Source organism: Medicago truncatula, chromosome 1 (genome assembly GCF_003473485.1).
Source record: "Medicago truncatula cultivar Jemalong A17 chromosome 1, MtrunA17r5.0-ANR, whole genome shotgun sequence".
NCBI lineage: Eukaryota > Viridiplantae > Streptophyta > Magnoliopsida > Fabales > Fabaceae > Medicago > Medicago truncatula.
In genome coordinates, this window is record NC_053042.1 from 33,284,003 (window position 1) to 33,303,300 (window position 19,298).

Sequence of the window (19,298 nt, forward strand, 5' to 3'; positions counted from 1 at the left end):
TAAAATAGATTAAAGTGTAGTCATATGTTAAACAAACAAAAAAATTGTATTCATAAAAAATCAGTTTGGCACGTTTAACGAAAATAGCTTAACGACAAACTAATACATCTAGTAAATGAACATTCATCTTCAATGATCTGTTACTCTTTAGATGGACCATTTAACGACAAACTAAACTCAAAACAGCTCATGAATAGCAAACTAAACTCAAACAGCTCGTGAATAGCAAACTAAATTAATAAAGTTTAAAATAATTTCATTAATTCAATTCATCATACAGATTTCGAGTGAATAACAGCGTTTTGAAAAGTATGAAGAAATGACGTATGGCATAATTAGCTTAGCCTATATTGAACAAAATTAAAAATAACTATAAGATGTCCAAGTATTTGATCAATTTAAGCCGAGAAACATCAAATGTATAAAGTATTCTGAAATACGAAGCTTAGCAATATATTGGAGCACCAAGTAGGCGAAGGATGTTGTTGGTTTTAGCAAACATTGTGCATAGTCAGTCTCCTGAAAAAAGAAAGGGAAAATAAAACAGATACTGATACAGATGCAGCAATAAATAGATATCTGATTAATTTCCATACATAGGAAGGATCTAGTCTACCATTAACATCCAATAAGTAGCAACTGTAAAATAGCAAAAGAACAATACAAGCACTGATCGAAGTCATTGACCAAATTAACTTCCTCCGTCAAATGTAGTTGCAAGAGCTTCTTCTAAGAACCACAGCAAGATGATGTTTGTGATGCTTGAGCAGAGCCAGCTCCCTGGTCAGGTTGGTTAATCTTGAGTGTCTGGGGCTGCAATGAACCAAATAAAAATTTAGCGCAAAGATGATGAGGCAACCAAACATGCAACATAATAGTAGTCTAAAAAAGAAAACCAGCAATATCAAGGAAGAGTCTAGCATTAACTTCAAATATATCAAAAAATGAAGCAATTATAAACTGTTGCAACTTGCAAGATAATGAATCCATCATAACAAAAGAAACGTTGAAATAAAAACCTCAGTCTTTGAGTCACTTTCTGCAAGTCTTTGTTTGATGTCCCGAGCTATTGAAAAGAAAACCTCCTCCACATTCATATTAGTTTTTGCACTCTGCATAAACATAATCTTGGCATTAAAAACAGCACAGCGATTTCAGATGCTTTTCCAACAAGAGTAACAACTAAAAAGTGCTGCTTACGGTTTCGAAAAACTTGATGCCGTATTCGTCTGCCAGAGCTTGACCCTTTGAAGTTGGAACAGCCTAAGGAGAATAAATTTCCAGCATCAAGTGTAGCATAGTAATCACAGGAGATACGTGTACATGGAAAACCAAAAGGTTGGAGAAAGAGTGAGTGTGTGGGGCAAACCCTTTTGCTTTCATCCATGTCAGCCTTGTTCCCCACTAATATTTTGTTGACATTGTCAGAAGCATGCTGCTCAATGTTGCGAATCCAATTCTTGATGTCTGGATATCAGATGAAACAAATATAGAAGTCAGTTCCATCTTAATACACATTTAAGCACTGGAATCTCCCCAAAATACAAAGTTGAAAAGTAGAGTTTGCAAACAAAAATACTTACTCCAATGATGCATGTGGATTTAAAGAAACACGCATTGTAGAAGATTAAGAATGTGGACAAAGTAATAAAGGAGGAATGGCGCAAAACTATAACCAGGAGGAGGAAGAACTTACTGTTAAAAGACGACTCATCGGTGACATCATACACAAGCAAAATACCCATTGCTCCACGGTAATAAGCTGCCCAACAAAAAGATTAAACACGTCAGTCAGAGTAGAATTAGAAATAGTGTGTTTGAAACAGTGATGGTTGTCAATCGATATCACCATATGTACTGATATTGACAAACAGAGCAACATCTTGCAATACATAATCACATTACTATATAGAGTAGAACCTAAAAAGCTATGATACTCTAAAATTGCTAAAGTGTCGATGTCATAGCCGTATTCCCGTATGCATATAACACTCCTAGATCAGTATCCAAAAAAAAAACCTCCTCCTTTTTAAAATTTTAAAAGATATTATTTGACAGATAAATTAAGGATGCCTATTAACACTTTGGGATACAGCTCCAGTAACTTGAGCCTTGTTCTCCCTCAAATTGTGAGCATAATTGGAGTCAAAATACTCTTTATTCATGTTTTGAGGATATGAAAAGAGGGAGAGGGATGCTTGTTGGATATTGGTAGTGATATCCAAGATTAATTTGATGGTGAAGGTGACCAACTTCTTGAATTGGCAAATTAAATTTAGAAGCTATGCTGTTTTGGATGATGATAATGGGAAGATGAAGATCCCTTGGACACATGTCAAACACCTTTTAACATTGTCCATTTAAATAAATAAAACTGGTTCGGACACCTATTAGACAAGTCTTGGACACGCGAGCAAAAACTGAGCCGACGCATGCTCTTGGCCAGACACTTGTCTGACACTTCTAATTCTAGATTAGATCTTTTCCTTTTTATGAGAATGAGAACTAAAACAATGACGTCTTATCATTTTTTTGTGAGGATCATTATCATAGGATTAACTAGTTGTTATAATAGACATGATTTATATTCTTATGTTATATGGATAAAGATTGCCATTATAAATGATTCCCCTTAGTCTTATTTATTAGGAATATACTTTATGCTGTTATAATTGTACCAGAGGATCAATACTGGGAATTTTTTGTAGAACAACATATTTCACCATGTTCGTTCCTCAACGAACACCTTTAACTTGTTGCTTTCATTGAAGGTAATTTTTATCGTCAAGTTTAACATAGATCTTTTGCTTGAATGTTGTTGGTGCTGCTGTGGCGGTAACTCGATCAGTGACATGAGAAGCAGGAGAAGTGGCTGATAGCCATGGCTAAGGATCGAAAAGAAGCTCTAAGATACCATGCTAGAAGTTGAGGATTCAGAGAAATGAGAGAAAGAGAGGGAAAGTTCTAGATAGTTTTGAAATGAGATACAATCAAGTATTTATAAAGTAGCTAGATTCTAACCAACTCTAACACAAGTGTCAGTTGTCCTATCTCCTATGTTAGGACAGTTGTCCTAACAGAATTCTGGAGGAAGAGAAAAGATTGATCCTCTGGTACAATTATAACAGCATAAGGTATATTGCTAATACAATATTAGTATTCTTCTTTGTGAGAGTCATATCATTAACATGAATTTGTTTTTAGAAGGTTAATATATGAATCTAAATTCTTAATTTAGAATTTTGCTGAGTCAATTATATATACACACATACGCATAAATAAAAATATACACAAGTATAAGGTGTTCCAGTGTCCTATATTTTGGACACTACTTGTGTCTCAATGTGTTTGCCGTGTCCGTATGTCAGAGTCTATACTTCATAGATCTAGATTAGTTTAAATAGGAGCAGTGGTACGTGGTGACATTTTGAAAATGATTAGGGAAATAGAATACATTTATGATATGTCACAAGGAAAATAAAAAATATCTGATATGGGAAGAGGAAAAATATGTCTCAATATTTTTTGTAATGATTAGAAGTATTTTTTGTAAGGAGTGGAGTGATAAGGAGATGGAGAATTTGGTCCCCACTCCCGACAAAAAACTAACAATACTAACATTTGTTGTTTCAAAAAAACAAGTATTTTTGTGGGTTGTGAACATGTGATCATAATATGCAAATAAACATACTTATATATTGATAAAAAAAATAAAAAACATCAATGTTTCTTTACAAATATTATTGCATTTCTGTAAAATAATAATAAAGTAAATTTTTCATAAATTTGTGTAAATGAATTTAGGCCATCTAATATCTTCAGTTTTCAAGAATTTCCACATCCATGTCATATTGTGCTAATGTTGTATCAAGCATCCGAGCTTCATATAGTAGAACTAAACCTCAATCACGTGTAAGGTGATAATCAGTGGGTCCGGCACTGGAGATCGAACTACTTCACAGGTCTGATAATATCCAGAATTTTTAGATAAAGTCTAAACCAATCTAATGAAGAGATTCAACCCATACAATCTAGTAAAATAGCATATCGTCTCAAACAGTCAGTAATCTTAAAAGATCTATTGATGGGCCGCTAATCTTAAAATCTTATTCAAAACAGGATGGTTTTCAATAACTAACGGTTCAGCAAGTTAGAGAAGAAAGGGAAATCTATTTGCCTTAATCAAAAAATAATATTGAAATATACTATATAATATTTATAGTGGTTCCTATCTAATGTGCAAGAACAGGAGGAGCAGTAAATAAGTAGGAATTGATTAATATCATGACAAACACACATTGCATAAGTGTACATATGTTGAATGTACAGAGCCACGATTGAGCTCTCACTAATTATTCTAGTTATATTGGAAGGGAAAGAGAACAAAACAAATAAATTTCAATAACTGAAACTAACCAGTTGTAATGGTTCGAAACCGCTCTTGACCAGCCGTGTCCCATATTTGCAATTTGATTCGCTTACCATCAAGCTCTATGGTCCTTATTTTGAAATCAATGCTAAAGAAAAATAACACATTTTAGTAAGTACAGGCCCATCCCCTAAAGAAAGAGACAAAAGAAGAACAGCGGAAACATAAAATAAGCAAGTTCACACAGAGATCGGAGAACCTACCCAATGGTTGTAATAAAACTGGTTGTGAATGAACCATCTGAGAAACGCAGTAAAAGGCAACTTTTACCCACACCTGCCAATGTGAAAAAAGAATGTAATGAAATACAAACGAGACCCAGTAAGATACATTCCATACATTAATAATACTGAATTGGAGAAAGAGTGGAGATATAAGGCATGTTTGGATTAGCTTATTTGCTGACATGCGCACTTACGATAATTTTTGTGAGAGCTTATGGAAACAGCTTGTAACATCCCATAATTTGTTTTCAACTTATTTCCCCAAGGTAGATATATGAAAACAGAGTATGGCTTAAATGAAAACCGTTTTTTTTTTAAGCAACAAATTTTATAACGCAGACGGTACCATCACAAGCCATGATGGCCGGGCGAAAAGAGCGAATACAACTTAAACAAACCACAATCCAGTACTCTAAACCGATGCTGGAACAACAGACAAAACAGAAAATCGCAGGAGCATCTCCTGAACAACGCAACAAACAGGGACAAAAAACACACCCCTGACCCCCTCCAAAAAAAGAGGAAAAACATCAAAACAACCACCCAGTATTTGGTTACCCCCAACACACGCCAATCAACAGCCACGTACACAGCCCAGCAACCCCAAAACAGCGCTGAAAAAGAACCATGCACAGCAATCCCAACTTCCCACCTAGCAAAGCAATCTCCCGTACACTATTTCCATTCGTAGAACATACATAGTGATGCTTTCAATCTACTCAAGCTCCGCTTCCATAAGAGCACTTTGATTTCCTCCACCATTGCATCAACCTCAAAATCTTGATTCTTGAAAATCTTCCTATTTCTCGTACTCCAGATCACCCAAATGATAGTGTGCCAAATAAGCCAAAACCCTTTTTTCCACTATTTATTTTGAGAACACCCTATCAAACATTCAAATTGAACAAATGGTTTGGGGGTGTAATAAATTCCCCACCCATCCATCTCAAAATCTTATCCCACACTTGAGCAACAACATAACAATGAAGAAAAAGGTGGATAGAAGATTCCTCATCATTCCCACAAAAAACACACTCTCTAGAGGCTTCGGAAACAATAGCATGCCTTTTCCACAAATTATTCTGGACTGGAATTCTATCTAGGAGCATTTTCCAAGAGCAAGCCACTATTTTGAAGGTGCCAGACTTTTCCAAAGGCCTCCAAAAACCCCTTTTTCCAGTTCACCTAGATCATTTTCCAACACAAAAATCCCCTCCAAAAAGTCATAAGTTGATTTTAGCGAGAACACACCTCCACCTTCCGGTCTCTACCCCCAACTATCTCTCTCGGTATTTGGTACCAAATCATTCAACAACATCAATAATTGCTCAAGTAAACTCTCCTCCCATACAAACAACCACCTTCTCCACAACCACATCCAATTCCACTCTTCCCCATTTCTAACACAAACCTCACTCAATTTCGCATCCTTTCTATCTATAATAGCAAACAACCGCGGGAAAAGATCACAAAAAACCCTATTACCCAACCACTTATCTCTCCAAAATAAATCAACTTCGCACTATCAACTTTCTTAAACACTTCCCTTTTGAACCAATCTCCTCCACCCGAATACCGAATCCTCCAAGGAAGTTAAATCTCTCCACCATATAGAAGCACTTCTCGGCAAGTGACTCCACTCCAATCAACTTTCCTCTCGATATCCTCCCCACACTTTTTTGACAACGACTTCTTTCCACAAAGGACATTCATGTTGTAGGATACGCCAAATCCATTTTGCCAAAAGACTCAAGTTGACCGCTCTCACATCCCTCACCCCCAAACCACCGTCTTTTATATGAAAACCGTTTCATTTTATTATATATTTTGTTATAGAAATAGCTTATACATACATAAGCAAGTTTAACTAAGTTGTTTATCCAAACAAGGCAAAAAGTCTACATAACAATCACATTTGATTAATAACTGATTTTCTTACACATGATAAGTTGAGTTAAGCCTTAATAATTAGTTCTAAGTTCTAACCCTCATGGACAAAAATAAGTTACTACCTCCATTTTTAATAATAAACTTGTATATGGTTACACAACTAATGAGAATTAGAAAAGTAAAATCTAAAGTGCGAAAAGAAAAAGAATTAGAAAAGTACGAACCGCTATCACCGATGAGGAGAAGCTTGATGAGATAATCGTAATCGGATCGAGCTCTTGCAGGTGGAGCAGCCATCGCGATTATTCAAAAAAAACTAACGATGGTTGCTGTAGTAGAAGGGGATAGGTAATTCGATTAAGACAGAACTTAAGGGGAAAATTAAGTTAATTTGATTTTATTGGAAAGAAAGAGTGGAGAGTGGGGTGTGATAAGTAGTTATAACGAAGTGAAGCGAGTGAAAATGAAAATGGTGGAAGAGAACAAAGTCGAGATCTGAAAAGGAAATGGAGATTGATTGGATGGAGAGTTTGTTGTTGGTCGAGCGTTGAAATCTGTTTTTTTTTAGATTAAAGAATTGAAGATATATTTTCAGTTTGTTCCCACGTTTTGTTTGGCAGAGAAACACACGTAAATTACCTAAATATCTTTCGGCAGTTAATTGTCGAGGAATTTGAAATCCGGCTCCAGTTAACTGCCGAGGAAAACTGATTATGCAGACAGTGGATTCTACATAATTCTAAACATTTCCAAACCATTTTTTCGGCCAATTTTTACTTGTAATTAAACCAGAGCATTTGCAAAGGCAAAATAATTCATACAAGATTGAAACTCGGACATAATCAAGATAAGTACAATATCTTTTACAATTGTTAATAATTAAATTAAACCGACATTTGGTTAAAATTAAACAAACGTTTGAAATTCATCAAAACATTACAAAGTGTCCATAATTATACAACTCATTACACATCATTAAATTAAATCCCTACTTACATTCAACGCAATTGCATATGGAACGAACATACATATATAATATATTATCCACCATATTCCGAAATATAAATCCGACGTCGACGTCGTCGCGAATAAGCAAAGGCATATAGCTTGCCGTTTTCCATGCGTATTCATCTCTATCTTTTCCTAGGTCAATGCATGGCATTTGACCAAACAAGTGACGTGTATATTGATTTTCACCAAGATGCTCAAAATAAGTGTTAAGTTGTGCCTTCAAATTGTCAAGAGAGTCCGTCGGCGTTATCATAACCTTAACCGTCTTTTTAAACGCGGAGTACCTAACACGCCCTTCAATTTGTGCAACCTCAGACATGTCTCACTTGAAAAAAAATTAACAAAAGAATCATATATTAGAACAAAATTAAATGGAATCTAATAACGGATAAATCAAATGCGTAAACATTAATAAGCTATAAATAAGTATTGCATTATTTTCACCACATAAAAGTCATATTATCATATATATATATATATATATATATATATATATATATATATATATATATATATATATATCAATATAAATTACATAATGTTAGTTATATATTGGCCACAAAAAATTGGCGTTACAATTTCGACCCCAAAAAATACGTCGGTGTAATTTCTACCAAAAAAAAAAAGAACTAACACCGACAAAAAAAATCACTCATTAAAGACCAAGTGATTGGAGAAGATCAAGTGACATAGAATCTTCCTCATCTTCCGCAATAACTTCAAATTGTTGCTTTGGTTTTTCGGGAATGTCCAACAAAATAGGCGCCGCTTTGTTTGACACCTTTTGTCGTTTGGACGGTTTCTTTCCACTTTCAATAGCCATGAGCTTTCGGAACAACTCATGTTGATCCAAATACTCATCTTCCCAAGTCACCGCATCTTCTTTCTTGTGATTGTGCCACTCCGTAGATGATGGAGGTAGTGGACAACCATTCTTCAAGGAAATAAGCACAAAATGATTTGGAATTGCCCCAAGGCACAAGATGGGAGTTTTTTGATTACCCGGCTGTGGTGGCCCTCTTGGTGGGAAAAACGATTCCGAGTTTCCAACTTCAAGATTTGTCAATGTAACAGCCTGATTTTTAGCTAGATTTATTTTAATTACTTTTAATTGTGTTTGTGTGTATTTAATTGTGCTTGTGTGTATTTAATTGTCGTCGAGTGCATTTACGTGGATTACCGTATTAGAAGGGTATTTTAGTCATTTGACGGGTAAGGGTAAAATGGTAATTTTGGTGAGAATCATTTTGATATTTAGTGAGAATCCTTATTTTACTAAGTTACTAGTGTAGTTATTAGTTTTTACCGTTAGTGACCGTTCGTTATATTTTACCGTTGTTAGTAATTACCGTTGAGTGTATAGAAACTTTTTGGAATTATGTTAGAATGAGTTAAGCCCATTAGAATTGAAATTGAGCCCATTAAGGGAGATAACATTAGGGTTGTCATAGGAAAATATCTTTCATTCACTTCACAAAACATTTTCCTAGAGAGAGAGGGAGGTAGAGAGAGAGAGAGGTGAAGAGAAGAACAAGAGTGTTGAAGGGAAAGCTTGGGGAATCAATTTGGGCGACCTAGGAGCTGAATTGAAGCAAGGGTTAGAGATAATCAACTTCAAAGGTAAGGGGGTTAGTTATTATCATAATCATGTACAATCTTTGCATTTTCTCATGTTGTATGAAAATGGGTTGGTGAACAATTGTTGTTAAATTCGTGCTCTTGCTGTGATGCTATTTTCTTGTGCTTGAATTGATGATTATGGTATGTTTATGGGTGAAATTACATGTTTCAAAGTATGTATAAATGTTAAGTTATGAAATTATGCTTAATTGATAAAATTTGATATGTTTTGATTGAAAAGAGATGTGATTCATATTCCATTAACGTGGTTATTGTTAACTGATGCTATTGTAAGTGAATTATGATTTGGGTATACTTAATTGTGGATTGATGATGAGAAATAAATTGTTGTTGGTGGTTTTGTGAAATTGGTGAAGTTGAGTTAAGTGTTCATGTGAAGGACCAAAATGAACTTTTTGATATATATATGGTTGTTGACTGAAATTTTGTTATTGTTGGATGAATTGAACCTATAAGAATTTCTGTTTTCATGTTGTGGTTATGTTAGTTGAGTCGTTTGGGAGAAAACGGGTTTTTCGTGTGAAATGTCGATGTTTAAACGTTTTCGCCAATAAGTGATTATGTGAGGTTTTGGAAAATGACTTTTGGGATGGTTGAAACATGAAATTTTTATAGATTATGTTAGAGTCAAGTGTCAGGATCGTGTAGGTGAAAACGGCATCAAAATCCGATTAACGGTTTGCATTTTACGCGCGAAATGGTGAAAAACGTACTTTTTGGAAAAGCTGTAAGCGAACAGGCCAGAAGCATACTTCAGAAGCACGCTTCAGAAGCACGCTTCAGAAGCATACTTCAGAAGCATGCCAGAAGCTTCTCAAGAAGCGAAATTGCCAGTTCCAGCATCCCCTGTTTCGCGTTCTTGCGTCTTTTTCACCTATTTCTGTTTCGAATTGGTCTTTGGTGTAAACATGAAAGTTTTAGATAATTATGTTAGCTTTCTAATGGCTTTGGTTTGACGTCCAAATGATTTTTAGAACTTGAGTTATGATCAAATTACTACACATGGGTCATGTGAATTTTTGTGAAAACTTATCATAACTTTTTCTTTGAGCCGTTGAACTTTTCCAAACTTGAATTTGGGTTTAATGAGGTACTTAGAGTGAATAATTGAGTATGCATGTATATGTTTGAGGTATGATGACTATCGTGAGAAACGTATGCTAATTGCTTGGAATATAAGAATTCTTGAATTGGTAAAATCAAACGTGATGAGTGATGTTTGTTGATTATTGAAAATCATGTAATTGATGTTGGATGACATTGTTGATTATTGGTAAATATGTTGATGTGTGATGATGAATACTATGATTTATTTGTGTGGGCATGTTTTCTTGATAATGCAATGTTGTGGAGATAATCAATATAATTGGGTGTTGTCCTATATATTAAGTTGAAATTGTGAATTGTTGTCGCATTATCGAGTCCTTATACATGTCCATGCATCATAGTCGTTGTTGCTGTAAAAGAGTTGAACTCTTTTACTTCGAGATTATTGTAAGGCAGGTGTGAGCCCTTACATTCGATGTGCAAGTGGCATCGAAAGGTGACGACCTTGTTGAGATTTGGTACCGCATGCATTTATGTGTCCATAAGTGCATATCATAGCATGAGTCCTATGTGAATTGTGTGATTGGTGATGATTTGAGATGAATGAATGTTGATAATGATTGTCTATGATTGATGTTGTGAATGAATATTTATGATTGGATAATTATTCATGTGATTGATATATGTGGATACGAACTATCAAGTTGTGGTATAAGTATTTATGCATGACTAATATTATTCAAGTACATGATATTATTTGATTTGATTATTATCTGGATTATGATAATGTAATGCTTACCCCTAGTGGTTTTAACCGCCTACTTGCCTGTATGGGTGGGTAGACGTTGTGCAGGAGTAGTCTCGGTGAGTCTTTGCGTGGGATATCGGGAGCTTCCTCCGATATCGGTGTTGTGTCGGCTCTGATCTAGGCTTGTCGTGTCGGTCTAGATTAGGTTGTTATATTTTTCCTTTGAATTATTATTTTGTTGATGACTACCCGTATGTTTGGGTTTTGAGATTTATCTTTGGGATATGATTTATTTGCTCATGGCATGTATATATTTGATCACTCTGATTTGTATTCCGCTGTAACTGTTGAAGTTTACATACATGTCTATCGTTTTTTTGAATTTTGAATAAGACGTAATCTCTATTTCTTGAATAAATGTATTATTCGCATGTTTAATTGCTTTAATAGAAATAGGAGCGTTACAGTCAACACCACCACACACATTTTGTAATAATTAGCAACAATGTGTCCCATGTCCGGAAAAGTCAACCACTTATCAACAAGATGTGCACAAGTTTTTGTATTTGCGGAAGGATGTAATCCGTTTAAAATGTAGTTATAACGATCCTCACCGGCAAATACTTCAACATAATCATCTCTATGATCTATCAACTCTTGAATAAGATGTGTACGGATCATGAGATGATTTTTTTCGGTCAAGCCCAAGAACTCGGCTATTGCCCGGAATCCGCAATGTCCATCGTCGATAACATCCACCACTTTTTCAATAAATGGAAGCATGAAGCGTGACATATAATCAATAGGACGCATAACCGGGATAGCCTTAGGCTTTGGATACCGAGTAGGTGGTGGAAGTGGGGAAAATGATGTTTTACCAAGACGAGCACCTTTTTTCCTTTTATACGATGATGTTGTTGGTGATGGTGACGGTTGGCTATCCAGATTTTGGGAATCAACAACCTCCCAAGAAGAAGGGATCCGACTAGTCGATGTAATTTTTCCTTTAGACCTCGCAATGTCGACTTTTTACTTTGCTCCATTGGTTGGTACTTTTCGTGGTGGTGGAGACATCAATGTGGTTTCAGGAAATGCCAACTGCCGCAAACCCTCTTTGACCTCAAGCTTCATTTGGAAAGGGAGTTTCTTTAGACGTTCTACAATATCTTCAACTCAACCTCGACACAAAAAGCAACTTCGTTACTTTCTTCGCCCATAGATAACCTAAGCCAATGGTGGTATATCTCATCCAATAAAATTGGCTTCTCTTGAAGGAGCTTAGTAGCAATTTCGCATGCACATGGTAGCCCGTAAGATGTCCTTTGAACACAACCACAAATGTCATTGTCCATGCACAATGTTTCCCTACAACGTGTCTCTTCCAAAGCAATGTTGTCCAAAGCATATCTAGACACATGACCACCTAACCCCGAGTACAAGGTGACATCTTTGAATCTATGTTCCAACACACAAACGCTTTGACCAAAGGATGTTTATATAGCAGTGAATTGAAGCAACAACATGTCATGTATTTTCTCCCTACAAGTACCCAAATCACCCACACTATTGTCCAAGTATTTCTTCAATAAAGCATGAGCCGATTCGACCCTGTTTGTGGTCCTGCAACCAAGATGCAACACATGGTCTGTTCATGCCCTCACAATTTTCTCCTTCACTTCATTCAAGGTGGTCATGGCATAATCTACAAAAATTGGGAAATCACTACATGAATCTTTGAACTCCACTAATGCATTTGCATATAACTGTTGAGTGGGCGATTCAACCATAGCTTTCCATGTCTTCATTATCTTCTTCACCACATCGCGATTGCTCACCTCTTTCCCATCATTTTTAAAACCCAAAGGATATTTACAATCTAAGACACACCTTTGTTTAACATTAGCTTGCACATGAAAGTAACAATTCATTGCATAACTTTCCGGAAAAACATGTGCAACCGCTTTCATCAAAGACATATTCATGTCGGTAACAATCACCTTAGGCATATTCATCTTTGACGAAAGAAGTTTACGCAACATTTTTAAAACCCAACACAAAGTTTTCCTCTTTCTCGTGTGTCATAAATCCAAACTCAACCGAATATGTCAAATCGGTTGAAGTGACCCCAACTACCTCAAACATTGGCATCCTATACATGTTGGTTTTGTAGGTGGAGTCCATAACCAAAACCGTTGGAAAATTGTTAAACAACTTAATGGATGTTGGATGAGCCCAAAAGATATCTTCAACTGTATTACTTTCAAGTTATGTTCTTGAGTAATAAGTATAGTTGTGCTCCTCCAACTTCGAGATTAGAAATTGCAACGGCTTCTTGTCACCCCTATTTGCCTTCCATATTTGTTGACGTTCATTGTACACTTGCTTCACATTTGTCATGCAATGTGGTCTTTGGTTCTTCAAATGTATCAAAATATTTCTTGGAAGCATCTTGCTCTTGGTCAAGTCACGTACAATCTTCTTGTCGTCCTCCTTTAATCTACCGGCAAGAATGTGTCCTTCTAAAGCCGGCTCCATGGGATGGTTGTGAACTCCATTAAGAATGTTCAATCCCCACACCTTTGTTTGCTTACTTTGATATCCACTAATAAGCAACCACATTTTCTTGAGCCCGTTCTCGCATGCTTTGGTTTTTTTTTTCGGAACTTTGTGAGTTCCACTCCTTTCACACACTAGCCGAAACATTGGATTGATCAAGCTTGATCTTTGTGTGACAATTGTAAATCCCGCCTTATTTGCTTGCCGACGCACTCACTCAAGCAATTCATCTCTATTTTTCAACTTAACGTCGTCTGAAAAAAAAACTTAGCTGTGTCGACCTCGTGGGGTTGAAGTGGGAGGACACTGGAGCCGCCAACATACTTTGAAGCTTTAACATGGACGGAAGCTCCATCAATGTTTGGTTTCGCTTCAACATTAGGCGGTTTGACATCTCCAGAATTTTCGACAAAATTTTGTTTTGTCTCTCCCGGAACATCTTTCGCATTCTCTACCATTACTATAATTAAACAACACATAAATATGAATTAACAACTAAGTAATGTATAATCATCAATGCCATAATGAATTAAAAAAAAAAAAAAAAAAAAAAATTTTTTTTTTGAAAATCTGGCAGTAGCTGCCATTTTTTCGTTGTGAAAATTTTCACCAAGAGTTCCTCGGCACCTAACTACCGAGGTTTTCCTCGGCACTAAACTACCGAAGTTTTCCTAACTGCCGAGGATTCCCATGACAGGGTTCTACGCAACTGACGTAGATACCCATAAAACACCCAAAAAATCAATCGAATAAAATGCACAATACCTGTTTTTTTTACGTCAATAGTGTGTTGATACCTCCTATGCTTGATGCTTGAATGATTTTGGATCAAAAATTGATTAAAAAAAATGGATTTTGGGATTGAATGGAGGTGGAAATGAAGGTGATGAAGAAAATAGTGTGTAGGGGGAGCAGGTGGCTGTTTCATCGGATGAAACATTTTCCTCGGCAGTTAACTGCAGCTGGATTTCAAATTCCTCGGCAGTTGGCAGTTAACTGCCGAGGGGTATTTGGATAATTTACTTGTGTTTCTCAGCCAAACAACATGTGGGAACAACAATTCTCTTCAGTTTTTTTATCAAAATATATATAATCTCAAATATCAAATATCCCCGGAGTAAAATGCTAGCTATTGTCCTCATGACACTTGTTAAGAAGTCTAAAAAGAAAGTTCAGTCTTGGAAATAATGCATTCAAGATATTGAAAGTTTAAAAAGTAACATTTTCTAAATATATTTATGAATTATTTTCATTTTTAAATCATTAATCATTGCTTTGAGGGCGCTGATTAGCAAAACCCTTACATCAATTATAGGATTAATAATAGGGGCGGTTCCGTTCATGATGATGGGGTAGCCCTTGCTACCCCCAAAAGAAAAAATATTCTTGAATTGGTTGGCATATATATATATATTTATATTTAGCTACCCCAAATAATAAATATTGAGCTACCCCAAATAAGTTTAGTTGCCGAAAATTAACATAAATAAGAAAGTGAAAAAGTACTACATCATTGATAGATTTATTTGTATTGGTTTGTTAGTTTTAGTCAGAGAAAATTTCAACAATAGTGAGAAACAAATGAAATAGATAATAAGTTCTTACAAATAACGAGTAAATAGGCAATTACCCCTAAAATTGTAAGTTTCGTCAATTATCTCCCTGAAATTAACAAAAATTCAATTATTCACCTGAAATTTCACAACGTTAATCAATTTACCCCCTCCGTCAAATTTTTCTGTTAGTGAACATGACGTTTTGCAAATACCTCCCCTGAAGTTTTGCACTTATGTGCAAAATGCCCCCCAAACTAAATTTATATTATTTTTTTCTTAAAGACAAACAATTAACAATTAAATATTAAAGTTAACTATTAATTTTGGAGTTTGGGAAAACTACATGCATATATACATCAAAATAGGGAAAAATGTGTATTTTTAAAGTGACAATAATGAGATGATTTGTGGATTAAATTCAAAGGTAAAGAAATATATGTCTAAGTGTTTGACATTTCTCAATAAGTATTCCTCTATACATACCGATCACATATTTCATTTGCTGGTGATTTGTGTCTTTTTTACATGAATATTACTTAATATGCTATATATGATATGTCGGTCTGATAGTATTGTGGTGTGAGCTAGATTGTATACGATGAATGATTGTCCCTGCCTGAAGCACAAACAAAAAGTTAGAATGAAGTTTTCTATAAAGTGTGTAAACAAGCACAAATCATATGAAAATATTGGGGGTTGTGTAGTTGAAAGGGTTTGAGCATATTGTTGAAGGAGTTGGAGGAGTTAAAAAACTAAGATGGTGAAGGAGAAAATATAATTTAAAACTGATTATTAATTTGTCTATAAACCCCTAAAAATAATAATTTGTCTATTAGAAATAACCATTATTGTCACTTTAAAAATACACATTTTTCCATATTTTGATGTATATATGCATGTAGTTTTCACAAACTCCAAAATTAATAGTTAGCTTTAATATTTAATCGTTAATTGTTTGTCTTTAAGAAAAAAATAATATAAATTTTTAAGTTTGGGGGGCATTTTGCACATAAGTGCAAAACTTCAGGGGGGGTATTTGCAAAACGTCATGTTCACTAACAGAAATTTGACGGAGGGGATAAATTGATTAACGTTGTGAAATTTCAGGGGGGTAATTGAAGTTTTGTTAATTTCAGGGGGGTAATTGATGAAACTTACAATTTCAGGGAGATAATTGCCTATTTACTCTACAAATAACCTATTGTTTACATTGAAAAGACATTAGTAATCTTTTATTAAAGAATCAATTATGGATAAAAGTGACTTCTTAACACATGTTTTGTCCATAATTATTGTGATTTTTTTTATGAATCAATTAAGTTTCAAATTAAATTTATTTTTAATATCTACAACTCTCGCAATTTTGAACTTAAGTTCCCAACATTTTGTTTAATTTTAGTCCTTAATTTATTGTTATAGAGATTAATGCAAGACTAAAAACACTTTTTTTTTTTGTAAAATTATAAAAAGATGAGATAAAAATTGAATAAAATTTTTGTAAGAACTAAACCTATAAAATTATAATTTATGGGACAAAAAATATATTTTATCCTTAAATTTTATATGCTAGTTTAAAATTTTTTTTTGTTTTGTTTATGGCCCCGCGTAGAATTTTCTCTAGCTTCGCCACTAATTAATAACCTAAATTAATTTATTATTTCAGCTAAAATATTTGACTAATTGATTATTATGTGTATATTTGGTATCACTTTATGTCGCCGTTATTCTAGTATAGGATTTATGATCTTACGAACATTATAGACTTGTACTCGTATTCAAATTTGTTGAGAGGTTCAAGTGTTTCTTGTCCTTCTACCTCTCTTGTTTCTCTTTCTTCATAGAGACAAATGACATCAAGATTTGTGATATGGGAGAGATTCACTAGACATTTTGCATTGAGAATGCAGAGGTTGTTCCCACAGTCATTAAATAATAATGGTAAGATCGTAAAAACTATTCGACTTTAATAATAATAATTGTCAACGTATCATAGTTAATGGTAAGATCATAATGTGGGTTTAGGGGTTAGAAGGTTAAATGAGTATAATATTTTGTTACAGATGAGGTGGGTTTGGAAGGTGTTGCGAGAGTGTTGGGCGCACGATCATGCACTTCTTTTTGCATTAGAAAACCTTCCTTTTCTTCTTAAAACAATTGAAAGTAAAAAAAAAAAAGGTTATGTAGCAATGCACTTGGGCGAGGGAAGTGTGTTTAGGTGTTTTAAAAGTGATTCTCTTAAAGTAATTGATGAGTCTAAGGCAAATGTTAGATAGAGGAGTATAAAGTTAATATTTGTGTAACGTGACAACTTTCTCTCTCATACTCGCATTATATTTTGAAAAATGATATTTGAACAATCATTTTTTATAACTTTTGTAACAACTTTCTCTCTCATACTCACATTATCTTTTTACTTTCTCTCTATTGCTTTGGTTTTTGTGCCATTACATCATTTTCTTTGTAAAATTTTGGTTGTCATATATATGAATGTTCAAATAACACAACTCTTATATTTTTACTTTTTCTCTCTATTGCTTTTGTTTTTGTGTCAACACATACTTTTCTTTATAAAAATATGGTTGTCAATGTGGTTGTCAATCAAATTGATGTTCAAATAACATTGCTCTATGATTAAATGACCTTGCAAAACAACCAAACGATTTTCCCTTTATTATTGCCAATAATATTATAATAATGATACTATTTACTGCGTTGATTGGTTGGGTGCAACGGAAAAGCAACCGATAAAAATAAGGCTTGCTTCAGCTTTGTTTGATACCCTTGCATCTTCGGCTATAAATATAGAAACACAAGAATCGTACAAAGGGGAAGAAGGAAAAAGTGTAGTTGGATATCGAGCACATTGCTATCTATTCCATTCTTAATATTCTCTGTAATCTAAGCATTGTTTATGAAGCTCCATCGTGTTTGGCCTCAAGTGCACGAATTCAGACACGCAGTTGTGTAAACCTTGAGGAGCAAAATCGGATATTGGGTTGCACCGGAGGTCCACCGAAAATTTGCTTTCAAGGCAGTGACTTTTGTCGGGCACAACAATTCTCTTATATCTTTTCCTAACTCTCTCAAATTCTAGTTCACTCTTAATAATTCCAACAATCTGAAAGCAAATTATTTATTCATTCAATTATATTTGGAAATATTAACTTTGTGATTTTTCTATGTATCGTGTTGGTTCGAATTGCATGGAAAGGATCACTCGATCAATACCTTCATCAAATGGATGGTAAAGAACGTTGCGGGTGTGAGTTCAAATGAATCATCATGTGATTTGTGGTAAAAAAGACGAGTTTCGAGTTCAAATAAGCCTTAAACTCAAATGTTTTTGGATATATATGTTGAATCTAAAGGTGTGATGTTTTTATGTCCATGACTAAAATAAATTATTTAAATATTTTTCTATCGGGGAAAAAGGAAAATATTTATATGAATAGTTTTACTGAGGAAGTATTGATTATAGCTTAAGAATATTATGTGAAATTTTACTGGGTAATGTAGTGGTTCATAAGAAATTTTTATGATAAACTATACATTGTTATGATTTTGGTTGAAAATCTCAAAATAAATTTTTGTGAGATCTTTACGAAAAATAGAGGCCGAAATTTAATTACCTACTTTTTAGGAAAACTCTCTTCCTAATTTTTGAATATTTTACTGGTCTTATCATGGCTAAATATGACAATAAATGTAAGTAGTTCCATCTCACAATTTTAAGAAAAATATATTATGTGGGAATGAGTATAGCTGTGACTGGGGTTATATTCTCTATAAACATTGTGATTTTTGGACAATGCTCTTAGCATGAACTAGTTTATGCATTTGATGAGAAAGTTATACATTTGATGTATTGTTGATGAATTTACTTATTCATAAAATTTATGTTGGGAAATGTTAACCAGTGACAATGGTTAAGGAGACAAATACTCCCTCCGTCCTAAATTGTATGACGTTTTGGGCATTTCACACATATTAAGAAATGTAATTAATACTGTGTGGGAAAGAGATATTATGAGTTGTTTTACAAAATTATCCTTAATAAATGATATGGGAAAGATAAATGAAAGAATTGAAAGAAGAAAGAGTAATAAATAATTAAGGATATAATAGGAAAAGTAACATTAATGTTTCATTGGTATTGTAAAATGACATACAATTTAGGACAAATATTTTTTCTAAAA

General features: G+C 34.3%; 1 protein-coding gene across 1 annotated transcript; it reads right to left on the reverse strand.

Moving 5' to 3' along the window:
- Positions 1 to 413: 413 nt before the first annotated feature.
- Positions 414 to 7,105, reverse strand: LOC11420796 (ras-related protein RABE1a). The gene is made up of 8 exons (XM_013612864.3): positions 6,768 to 7,105; positions 4,633 to 4,705; positions 4,417 to 4,517; positions 1,697 to 1,762; positions 1,370 to 1,467; positions 1,201 to 1,263; positions 1,020 to 1,112; positions 414 to 813 (listed from the first exon to the last, which is right to left on the reverse strand). Exons 1-8 carry the CDS (start codon positions 6,838 to 6,840, stop codon positions 730 to 732), a joined length of 651 nt encoding a protein of 216 aa, XP_013468318.1. The 5' UTR covers positions 6,841 to 7,105; the 3' UTR covers positions 414 to 729.
- Between the last annotated feature and the right edge of the window lie 12,193 nt (positions 7,106 to 19,298).

What these genes read in the sequence shown, in the direction of transcription:
- LOC11420796 (XM_013612864.3), bottom strand. Translation starts at nt 6,840, where the DNA reads ATGGCTGCTCCACCTGCAAGAGCTCGATCCGATTACGATTATCTCATC. An exon ending in GTTTCGAACCATTACAACTG is followed by an intron (nt 1,763 to 4,416) that starts GTTAGTTTCAGT and finishes TTTGTTGGGCAG; the next exon opens with CTTATTACCGTGGAGCAATG. An exon ending in CGATGAGTCGTCTTTTAACA is followed by an intron (nt 1,468 to 1,696) that starts GTAAGTTCTTCC and finishes TCTGATATCCAG; the next exon opens with ACATCAAGAATTGGATTCGC.